The sequence below is a fragment of the Neolamprologus brichardi genome, chromosome 20 (genome assembly GCF_056152115.1).
Source record: "Neolamprologus brichardi isolate AB-2024 chromosome 20, ASM5615211v1, whole genome shotgun sequence".
In the NCBI taxonomy this organism is placed as follows: domain Eukaryota; kingdom Metazoa; phylum Chordata; class Actinopteri; order Cichliformes; family Cichlidae; genus Neolamprologus; species Neolamprologus brichardi.
Genome location: NC_142123.1, coordinates 9,093,507 through 9,105,952, shown reverse-complemented (window position 1 = coordinate 9,105,952; position 12,446 = coordinate 9,093,507). Strand labels below are relative to the sequence as shown.

General features: G+C 41.6%; 1 protein-coding gene across 2 annotated transcripts in view; it reads right to left on the bottom strand.

Annotated features, from left to right (window-relative positions):
* mtcl2 (microtubule crosslinking factor 2) overlaps positions 1 to 5,365 on the bottom strand; it is an 84,575-nt gene extending 79,210 nt beyond the window's left edge. For both annotated transcript variants that reach the window (XM_087833301.1, XM_087833302.1), the window contains exon 1: positions 4,018 to 5,365. In XM_087833301.1, the coding sequence (XP_087689427.1) occupies positions 4,018 to 5,001 (984 nt within the window). In that variant the 5' untranslated portion in view covers positions 5,002 to 5,365. The remainder of the gene's footprint in view (positions 1 to 4,017) is intronic.
* Between the last annotated feature and the right edge of the window lie 7,081 nt (positions 5,366 to 12,446).

The window sequence follows — 12,446 nt, the reverse complement described above, 5'->3', positions numbered from 1 at the left end:
AAATGGGAAACAGGAGAAGAAAAATCTGATAGGGAAAAAAAACAGAGCGTGAAAACTATCTAGATGGAGAGGGAGATAAAACATGACAGCAGACAGTGAGGAAGTGAGGACACGAAACCAGGGAATCATAAGTTAATGTGGTGAGAGACTGAGACTGAGGGAGAGAGATGGTCCACTGACCTGCTTTTCACAGCTAACTAAAGAAGAACAGGGAAGAAGGTCTCTGTCATGTGAGCGAGTCAGGAGAAGAAATCAACCAATCAGCTGTCATGTTAGTGAGTCAGAGTGGTTAATGTCAGAAATGAGTGTGTGCACACATCTGCTGTGATAACAGTCCTCCCTACCTGGCTCTGCAAATCTGAAACCCACCATATTTTGTTGTCAGTTGTGAACGAGGTGATATAGCTAGTAGCTTTCAGTATTTTGTCCCAGCTTTATTTGTACATGAGAGTGGCATTGTCAGGTTTTCATCTGACTCTCATATTCTTACATTCGTATGTGTATTATATTCTATAAAGAAGCCTACAATAATACAGAGAAAACCCAAACAATCAAACAACCTCTTATAAGAAAGCACTTGGCAACAGTGGGGAGGGAAAACTCCCTTTTAACAGGAAGAAACCTCCCAGAACTAGGATCAGGGAGGGGTGGCCATCTGCCACATACAGCTGGGGTAAGAGGGCGAAGACAGGATAAACAAAACACGGCGGAAGAGAGCCAGAGATAAATGATAACTAATGATTAAATGTGGAGCGGTGTAAAAACACAGAGTGGGTGAAAAGAAAAAAGAGGAGTGAAGATGAAACACTTGGTTAATAACGGGAAGTCCCCAGCAGTCCCCAGACAAGTGCAGCCTTAAAAAGGGAGGATTCATGGTCACCTGACAGAGCCAAAACTATAAGCTAGGGCTGTTCGATATAACGATATATGTCTCGTGGTGTCGCAAAATAAACTGTTTACGGCAATATTTTTTCACCGTTTTGATGGTCACTGTAGTGGCTATATTAATTTATTAAAGTTCTCTCTTTCTCTTATATTTAATATAACCACACTACGGATGGACAAGCGCCTGTTTTTATGCGTTGTGGTTAGCAACAACGGCGGTAACACCATCGCGCGTCCGCTTGTTTATGTACCACATAAACCTTTCACAATAAAGCTCAAGATCCTGTTGAGACTTTTCAAAATAAACTGAATCACGTGAAAGAGCAGATTACTTACGGATGAGAAGTGAAAAAGAGCCGCCAGGTTTCAGATTTTGGTCATATCGCACAGCCCTACTATAAGCTTTATCAAAAAGGAAAGTTTTGAGATTAACCTTCAAAGTAGAAATAGTATCTGTCTCCCAAATCCAAACTGGAAGCTGGTTTCACAGAAGAGGGGCCGGAAAACTGAAGGCTCTGCCTCCCATTCTACTTTTAAATCCCAGAGGAACCAGTCTCAGAGCAAAGTGTTCTTTTGGGGTGATACGATGGGCCTGATTATACAACACCTTGTGTCTGAGGAGTTAAACATAAATTAAATATAAACACAAAACATAAACATAGTGGATCTGTATGGTTTTTATGTTCATTTAGGCAATTAGGTAGCAGAACAAGAAGCATACAAGCTGCTATTTTGTGCATTTCTATCACATTTGCTATATTTACATAGATCCTGTATGTTTATTGTTATTATTTTTCAGATTAAGCCTTCAGCATCATAACAAATGATCAAATGACTCATTGAAGGCACCATTTCATTTATTACCACTATGTTTTCAACTATTTAACTTTACTACCAAGGTCGTCTTTTACAATTTAAATTACTCCTAATCGGTAAGCGAAAGCAGCCATCTGCACAAGCTTCACAGATGCTCATCTGTTTGCTTAAATTGCAGTCACAGGACGGACATTCCTAAAAATTAAATCCAGAAAATCTCGTCTTTCTTTGTGAAACTGTGTCAGGTTAGGCATAACATGAAGAGCAGCACGTCCCTACTCCTGGTTTATTGTGTCGAAATACAGCATGTGGACTTGAATGATGATTCAACTATGCTGAGCGTAAGTTCCCCCCTTGACAAGGCGTGCGGTGACTAAACTGCGTTCAACAATTTGTCAAACTGTTTGTCAGCATGGCACCTACAACCTGGCGGTGTATGTTCATGGTGTAGGAAAGCAGGAATGTAAGTACAGGCGTCAGTAATGCTGCGTGCGCGGTACGTGAAACATCTAATCAGATATTCTTTTGTAGCTTCAACAGAAACACAAGCAGTAAGGTATAAAGTCACCACTAATGAGATTCAAACAGCTGCCAACTGTTTTGATCTCCTACGGTGATTACCAGCTGAATGGGAAACAGCTCGGCACCCAGAAAGAGTCTGCATATTCATAGGATGGCGGTGGAAGACTGGCAGGCTGGAGATGTAAAGCATGAAGGAGGGAAAAAAAGATGAATTTTGAAGCGGTGGAAAACAAAGAGAAGGAACTGGAGACTGAGCATTACAGCGAGGATTTATGATAAGTCTGAGAGCCTGATGCCTCTGCAGCATGTTGTTTTGATCGTCTGATCACTAACCAGGTGTTCCTCGCAGCTGCAACAACACACACAGCCAGACTTACTTCACTGCCAACCCTCCTGTGGGGCTTTGCCGTGGTCCAGTGTGATATGATGCCCCATATTCTGTCAGCAGCCACACACTGCACCAAATATGCACCAACTAGGATGACGTGTGTTAATGATAAAAGAAAGGAGTATTTTGGGGACCAAGAGTGGGCAACCAGAAACTAAACCAAAGATCAAAACACCCCCAACAGTTAAAGAAACTCCTGAGGAAAGACAGGGTGGCGCTTTTTGCTTAGAGACAAGCGCTGCTAATCAATTACCACAGGCAATCAATGTCTGGTCACTGCCAGGTAGTGCTAGGGGATATGTTCCCTAGTTGATCCTTGCCTTAATCAATCACTCTGGAGGGAGGTTTGACCAGCAGCTCGATGTATATAATACATTTCACTGCCTGCAGATGTACTGTGGGAGCTGTGAGATGCCTATTCTATCAAAAACACTGATGAAATCAAATCCTCATGTGAGCTGAGGTACTTTGGGATAATGCAACAATTGTTTAGTTATTGTTTTCAAGAGTGATGCTTTAGTGTTTGACAGACAACAGATATTTGATACCGATGCTGCCAGTAGAGGATCTTTTTCTCTTTTTTAATATATGAGCTTTGCACTTTTATGGAAAACACCACTCAAAATTCAGAACTTGCAGGATTTCCATATTTACTTCCACATTTTAGGTGTTGAGAATCTTTAGGCTGGTTTTTGCTGCTTTAAGGCAGTCGATTTTAGAGAAGGATAAATCATGTTATAACTAACTGCTGTATAAATTTTAGGATTAGATGAATTTATTTATTGATACCATCACACAGCACTCTACCTCTGTGTTAATACAATGCTATTAATAATGCCTTTAGGAGCAAAGCAGAATACAGCAGCAGAATGAACAGTACCTCCACTGTGCCAGCATGTGAAGCACAAGTGATGAACACCAAGTGCAAAATCTCAATCCAAAGCACAGCATTGTTAACCATTTACAGTATTTCGCAATTCTGCAACTGCAGATTTTCTATCAGAAACCTATTCTGTGACCAAGAAGCAGCATGTTGTGCTCATGCGTGGCCAGGGGTGCAGACAGACTCTCTATAACATCAACATCCTTGTAGTGAGTACTCTTGGGAGGCATCCAAAGGAATCTCTACACAGTGAGAAGCAGGTCAGAGTGACTTTTAGAGGCAGACTTTGGAATAAAACAGTATGACAGAAATATGATTTGTTTAAGGAATAAAAAATGACAATGATGTCAAATTGCTAAATAGGCCAGGTGTATGCATGTGACCAACGTCAGGAGTGTTTTTCATGGGAAGCCATGCAAAATCTGGTGTCACTGCTTGAAAAAAAAAGACTAAAACCCTGTTTGTGAAGCACTATGTAGGTTAAGCAACTTCAAAAACACGAGCTGACATATGCTGAACTTACTTTGAGGTAATCATTCTCAGATCTCAGCTCTTCTATTTCCCTGACAAACTCCTCGTGCATGCTGTCCATAAACTCCTCTGTGAGGTCTGAGAAAGCCAGAGATGTGCTGGCGGGCACCCGGCTATCAAATGAGGTGACCGATCGCTCCTCGCCCGGGGATATGCTCCCTTCTCCCGTCTCGATACCGATGGAGAGCCGGTCCTTCTCTCCCGAGGAGCAGGTGGTCTTAGCAGCAGCAGCAGCTTGTTGGCTGGTTCTGTCCGTCAACGCGCCATCCCTGAGCGGCTTCTCTAACTCCGGCCCGCCGCCCCTGCTACTCCTCGACTCGGCGTCGCTGCTCACAGCGTCCGTGGACAGCTTGTTTTCCTCAGAGGCGCAGTCCGACAGCTCGGAGCTGCTGTCGGTTGGGGAGAGCTTCCCCGGGGCGCATCCAGAATCCTTGGATAAATCATCGGATCCTATGCTGGCGTCCGACACCTTCCTCCGCGCTACGGTGCTTTTGATGGCCTTGGACGCCGAGCCCTTGGAGGACATGCCACCAGAGAGGGAGGATTTGCCGGCGGGTTTTCCGCCACCACTCTTCTCCCCTTTGCCTTCCTTCCCAGCAAGACTTCCCACGGGGCTGCGCCTGGATATGCGGCTACCCAGATGAATGGCTCCTGGCTTGACACTCAGGGTCGGGGTCCCAATCCCTCCTCGGATCTTCGTGAGCGACCACCCGGGTACATCCTTCGGTCTCGCCGGAGATGGGGCCCGGTTGATCTTCTTCTTCTCGCCTGGAGTGTGAGCGGACAGCACGGCAGAAAGGTCCGCAGATTCGGGCTGCTGACCGGGCACCGCGTGCTGCGCCTGGCCGCTATCCGAGCACTCCGTCCCGCCTCCGCTTTCCATCTTCTGCCGGAGATGGAGTCTTCGTTCCTTGGGCGAGGCGAAGACGAGGTGAGTCGGAGAGTTGTGGACATCAACCTCCTTTGTTTTTGTCATTCATTCCGTTTAGGCAGATACGAGAAAAATAGAAACGAAACCTCCTATTTGCAGAAACAGGAGGCAGAAGTTGGGAGTGCGAATAAACAACTGCAGAGCCACACAAAAGGAGGAGATCACTCCGGCCACAATGAGGGCTTGCAACGCAACAGGACGAAGCGGGAAGTAGAGTCTAAAAGCTCGAGAAAAGATAAATACAATCCAATTTTCCAGTTCTGTGTGCCGCAAATGCACCAATTATTCCGCTTTGTTCTGCTGGATCCTCCACTCCTGTCCTTGGGATCTCCCTCTCTCTGCCTCGATGACACAAATTAGCCGGTTCCTGCTCAGAGGAATTGTGGGTGAGAACAGAAGGCAGTGCGGTGCCTATGGTCACCTCTCTCTCTCGCCTCTCATATAACGGGATGTAGCTCTGGAGGAGAGAGATAGTCTCGTTTCTGCAGCTCTCTGCCGCCACCAATGCAAGATATCAGAAAAACAGTAAGACACAGCAATAAATAAATAAATAAAATATTGTGTAGAGACTCCAGGGCTCGGAGGACAGGGCCCATTTATGCACACTTAAGTCAGTTTAAAATATTTTCATACAGGCCAGTAAAGCAGCTGTGTGTGTGTGTGTGTGTGTGTGTGTGTGTAGCAGCCAGACCAGAAACCTTTCCTTCCAAAGTAACAGATATTTAACATGTGCGCAAATCAGAAGAAAGGTCACAACAGCATACAGCTGCATTGTGGGAGGTGAGAGCATCACCTGACCCTAAATGTGTGCATTAATGTAGAGTACACTGTAGGGCTCAGATTATCTGTCTCCTTCTAAGCAAACAAACAAACAAAAGATTCCTCTGCCATCACACTCAAGCAAATCTTTCTTCTTCTTCTTCTTAAAGTTTAGGTAGATAGGTTTGTTGCAAACATCACATGAAAAATAGTGTCAAAGAACAATATTTCTTTTGTTTTAAATAAAGCATGCAATTTATAATATCCCTTCTGTTTCCCTCCTTTCTGTCACCTGTTTATCTTTTACTTCTCAGACTGTAGACTGTTATTATCCTGCATACTGTCCCACTGTTCCCCATTATTTATTGCCTCCGACAGCTTTAAATTTGTAACCTTTGGAGATCCCTTTTCACAGTCCCCCCATTATTCTATCACAACTAATCATTAAACCTTAAGCGGCTATTGATATCCTGTAATTAGTATGTGCAGTTAAATGTTACGGAGCGCTGAGTCAGGCAATTCTCTGTTTTGTTGTGTTAAAGAGATTGTATGGGTTTTAAGGCATGGCCGAAAAACCCACGAGACCCGTCACCATTCAAGATAAACTACTTACAGATAGGCAGAAAATTAAGTGATAACATTTATCCCATAGTGAAACATTTCCTGATAGGTAGGGTCTCATTCAGAGGTCATCAGGGGGCTCACCAAACAGTTTGAAATGAGTGGAGTCTGTGCTACAGCTCACACAATCATCAGATCTTAACCAAACTGGATACCCATGGGAGGTTTTTCAAGTAACGTGTTGGATATTAGTCCACCAAAATCTTGGTCTAAAGCTGGACACCAAAATGTCTTTTTTTAATAAGCCGTATTTGCTTGTGCAGCATGTTTATTAGCATATACAGCGTAAGTAGGAACCATAAAGTTGATTTTTAAAATGTGTTTGTGCATTATTTTTGATAACTGACTGGAGGGCCGTGTCATCGTCAGCCATAAACCGTATTTTTGTTTCAATAAAGCTGCAAAGCAGTGCTGGATCTCCTGCCCTGTATGCACACAGTCGGAGATTTCCAGTAATAACCATCGCAAGATGCAATCTCAGTGGGCTCAAAAATGTGTGTAAACACTCTTCCAAACAGTTACAGCACATTATGACATTTAGCAGCATTTCTAATAACATTTATTTTCCAAGGCTCCTTTTTTGCCCGTCCTGCGGGTGCTTGTAACCATCATCTGACTAAAGTCTCATCACAGAGACAATACAAACCATATTGATTCAGTCCATGCTGTCAGACTCAAACTCTGTCAATGTTTTATGAGCAGAAACTTGAGGACAACAAACACAGAATCGAAGCCATGAGAATAGATTTTCCCACTCAGGGATCAGGGCTGGTGAATGGCCATTTGCTATGTGCTGAAGCAGTGGGCTGTACTGTGTTTACATCTGTATAATTCATGTAAACACGCGACTACAAAAATAGCACTATTGTAGGACTTTCTAAACTTAAACACATTATGGAGCAATTACGTTCTCAGTCCATTACAAGCGGCTGCTGCCACGTTTCACTCTGTATGTGATCTGTCATGTGTGAACGATCACATAGTTAGCTACACACATTTGTATTTCTGACGCATTTGGATTCAGCCAGAGAAATTAAAAATCTCACTGTGCAAAACAAACACGCATGCACTACATTACTGTTTTTGCACCCCGAGAGGATATTTGAAACACATTGCAATGAAACCTCACACCTTAAAGGAGCATCCAGTGAGTGAGACCACACCAAACCTCTCTGAATGAAATAATATAACCGATTAAATGAAAGCACTGTCATTTACATATGATGGGTAGCGTAAAAGGTGCTAGAAAAATCACGTTTGGTTCAGCTGATCAATCCACTACCTCTATCCTAAATCTAATCCGAGTTTTCTGCTTGAGCATTCTACTATGTTCGCTTGTTTATCACTTTCTTTGTTAAATCCTCTGGCAGCGGTCTTTAATCAGTATGAAGATACCGCTACTAGCAGACTGCATCTGAAATCATGCAGTCTTTAAATCATTCATTGCTAATGATCCTGCAGTGGCAGCCGCAGAATTACAACCTAACATACTCTATTATCTTCCCTCACACCACAACAACACCAAATATCTGCTTTAAAGGTCTAATAATGTGTTCCCTTGGAAAACAGAAATAGAAATATTAAATAATATTTTACACTCCCAGTTAATCAATTTAGAACAAACATTCATTGTAGAAATTTTGCCTATAATCAGTTGGAAAACAGTGGAAACAATGTTGGTTTATTTCCGGTTTGTTTTGGCAATAATAAGGCAAGAATAAGAACATGGTGAGCAGCGCGTTCTGCTGAGTCAAGCTGACAGAAAAGATAAGAGAGGAGTCAAGAGCATTAAAGGAAACAAGGAAAGAAACAAGATAACAACAATATGAAACCTATTTAAAACATTCGCTCGATAGATGCATTTTTTTTTTACAACAAGCATATGACGATCTTTCATTTAGTGTTACAATGATCTCCATATACAATACAAGTACAACGCTGTATGCCTGACACAATGCATCTGTCAATTAGTTTGCTGTCTACATACACACACACACACACTATCAGACCTATCCTTTTCCAGTTCAGGCATGTGAGAAGGTTTGCTATGAATCGCTCTTTACCAGAGCCCTTAAACTGAGCCAGCTAAACCAAATTTAGCCATCGTGAATTTTATTATGTAAATATGTGACATGTAATATTGAAGTCCATTTCATACTGTGCATTGCAATTATATACCCTTATTAAGGATCTGGTTTAACATCAAAATTGCAATTTGGAGCAGTTGAATGGTTCTTTGAATCATTAATGAACCGACCCGCCATTGTTGGTGGTATACCACGTTCATTGAATATTAAGCAGACCACAAACAGCACCCATGTTGGCCCTCACAGAGCCCATCAAGTCGCCCCCTTCCTCAGCCCCTTCTTCTAATAACCAGTGTTTAGCCAGATAATGAAGAGAAATGCAGATTTCTGCACTATTAAAACCCCACTGTAATATTGCAATTGGCTTTTATTGTTTTCAGCAGGCTCTTTGTTACAAGAACATCTTGACACATTATTTCCCAAATGTTTTCGATACCTCATTTTACTGCACCATTTACTCACAGCAGTTCAATACGGCAGTTTCAACAAGCTGCTCTGTCATTTGCTTACCAGTAAAATAATTTGTGATTAGCACTTTGAATGTTGCAGAGATGTCTTTTACGTAGCATAAAGACAAATAATTGAAGCTGCACCGTTTAAAGTCTTTTCTGCCTTTAATTTGTTGAAGTATTGTGATTTTTCTCTAGCAGATTTTTCAAGCTTTGTGACAGTTTTTACTCTTCAGTGCTCCTGGAGTGTGGTTTCAAGGTCAAAGCAACTCACTGTGCTCCTGGGCTACTTGGGCCACAGCATTTTATGGGAGCACAGAACTTTATTGGTGACAGTTATGTTACATCATTAGCCAAATACATTTACATTCAGGAAGAACACAGTGGGGTACAAGATTCTTTTACAAATCTGTTGTGTTTGCATAATAAAATCAAAATGCAATAATATAAAGAAATATATTACTATGTTTTAAGGGAACAATGAAAGAATACCCTGCAATCTTGCACAGATATTGCCAAGAATTAAACGTCACATGAATATGTGTGAATCCAAGAGCATCATTGGTGTTAGTTGTTGAGCTAATATTCAGTTCTTTCTCATGTATGGCATGTAGGTTTGCACCAGACGTGTTTTTTTAGGAGTTAACTTTTAGAAGTTTTGCTTCATTATTCGCTTTCAGCCATTAGAAAGGAGCGCATAAATGAGGTGAATGGCTTGACAGTTGTGCCCCAAGACTTCACATCACCCCTCTGCCATCCAATCCGTTATGTGATTCTGGTGGGAGGTAACCCACACAGACCAACCAGCAAGTGCTCCTTAACAATGAGCATATTTTACTAATTGTGAGTGAAAAACACCCCGATGTGCCTCACACTGACGTCCAGTCTGAGTGCCGGTCTGCTTTGCTGAGACAAAAAAAAAAGGCATCGGCAGAAAATTGCTGTCCTTGCACGTTATCTTCAGTTCAGTAATTGGAAAGCAGTGAGTGTGTGTGAACTAGAGCTGCATCAGCAATGTCACTGCTACATTCTGCCTGCTGACATTAGTACAGGACAGATATTCTCTACCACGATTTTCTTATATCTTCTTCTTCTTTATGGTAAATGGTAAATGGCCTGTATTTATATAGCGCTTTACTAGTCCCTAAGGACCCCAAAGCGCTTTACATATCCAGTCATCCATTTATTTCATGCTTTAAATGTAGGTGCACTCTCTGTGTAGTGATCACTGTGTATCTATAATCAGTTACGCTTGCTTTATCACAGTGCTGCCATAGGGGACCAAACTAACCCTGGTTTCCCCTTCCTTACAGAAGCTACTGCTTCTGCAATGGCGTTGTCAGCCTTCACCAATTGTGGTAAATCCCCCTTTGAGAATTGTTGTGGAAATTTGTCTCCTGTAAGTAAAATGAGTCTCATGTGACCTGCTTTAGCTGGAATAACACGTTTGTGCTCAACTTACCTCCCTGCAGGGTACAGTAGGTGGCCTATATATGATGATATCAACTTCCAGACCTTCTGTTTACACTGTTGGATTTGCCTGAAGCTTCTCATAAGTGTGCCACATAAATGGTCCTGTACATTGTTCAAAACCATACGAAGAGCAACAGCCAAAGGCCTCCTTCTTGAATTAGTATTCAATAGTTTGGGTTTCAGACCTCATTCAAAGACCATTTATCTTGTAGTTAGAGGAGGATCAAAATTCCCTTATTGCTGGGATCACTTTGTCCAAAACACTCAGTTTCCATAATCATAAAGGGATGTTATTTCATGAATGATATTTTTCTGCAAATCAGCACAAGGAGAACATACACAGTACTGAGTAAATGTCTTTTTTATTTCTACTTCTTTCTATTTCTATTGGGAAAAGGATTGAAACAGGTATAACAATACACAGAAAAACACTATATATGCAAACAAAAGGAGTTTGTGCATTTCTAACCAGTCTATATTTGGTATGACAAGCTTTCTCATAATTTCCTGAAGCAGCCTTCAGGAACAGTTCTCCAGGTTGAAGGGCGTTCCAAGTTCTGCCTGTCATTCCATTCTCTGTCAGTCCCAAGGTGGTTCAACAATGTTGATGTCTACTCTCGCACTGAGACAGTTTCTGATGAGGGTTTGGTAAATAATAGATAAATCAGCTGAAAGGCCAGAGGCACCTCACAAATTTTGTCTCAGGTCTTTGTTGGATTTTTTCCCCCCCAATTTCTCGAGGACATGACTTGTAGATACTGTTCATCTGCTGTAGATAGTTTTCTTTAAGCTTTAAACTTTTTCCTTTGTCCTTCTTTTGTCCACAGCAACTATATTTTATGCCTTTCAAACTGGTAATTTTTAGCTGCTATTAACAAAGTGCTGAAAGATACAATTTAAACTTACTTTTTGCTAAGCTGTCTATAGACGCAAGGCTGATCCATCCTTGGAGGCGCTTTTTATTGCTGAATTGGTCAGTATTAAGTGGGTGAAAATAAAGAAAAATCCTCTGAAAAGGATCAGGCACTAGGACTGGACTGAAAATGTGTGAAAAAGCAGCCAATGTCCAAAGAAAATCTTTGAAGGACTTTCAGAAAGCCTGGAGAACGACTGCTAAGGACCACTAGAAAAAATAATCTAAAGTCTGGCTTCTTGAAAGCAAAATATGTAGTAAGGGCTTAAGACCTTTTCACAGTACTCTGTACAATTAGTTTCAAAGGTTTGGTTTCTGTTGGCTACTGACAAGTGAACAACTCAGGAAAAAACTTTATCTTTTACCTCCATCTAGTGGTGAGTGGGGAAACTTGGCGACCACACCAGGAAGAAAAACAAAACTGTTTGAATAATTGTATGATAAAGATCAAAGCATTTGCTTGACCACAGGTGAATTTAGAGGCAATTCATCGCAGCAAACAGGAAGCAAACTATTCAAATAATTAATGTTGTAAAGCAGATAAAGTCAAATGTTAAAACCAGCTGCATTTTTCTGCGTGATGCAAATTAAAGCAGAGAATGTTTCTTTTTCTGGTTTGTTCTTTTCAGATATTTTAAGTATTAAAATTAAGACTCGCTAAACAGTCATGTAGCTTCTTTAGGCTCAACATAATGCTTTGATAATGTTTTTTTTTTGTGAATTATACATAGAGGGGTGAGCAGCTGTATCTGCGTGCGGTTGTGCACAAGCTGAACTCTTTGTCCCGCTGTGTGCCTGAATAGAAACCATTTTCTCCCTCTAGTCCACTGTTCTCTCTGCCTGTTCCCCTCCTCCTCATCTCCTGCAGTCTCTCATCCTATTCTCTGCCCCCCTCCCCCCTCTTTTCTTCTCATCACACCATCATTATGCAACTCTGGGAAAAGAAACACACTGATTGTTTGTTCCGAAAGAACAAATTACTACTGACAATTAAACTTTTCTCCATCCAACATTAAGATATAATGGCACTACAGAGTTGTTTTAGAAATACTCTTGATGCAACAGTGCATCATTAGTGCAATGGCCTGGTTTTGTGTCATCTGTGAAACAGTGTGGGCCTATGACCTTTCAGCCTTCAGTAAATGTTATGAGAGGATATTGTAAAAGCTTTATCAGACATTCAAATAC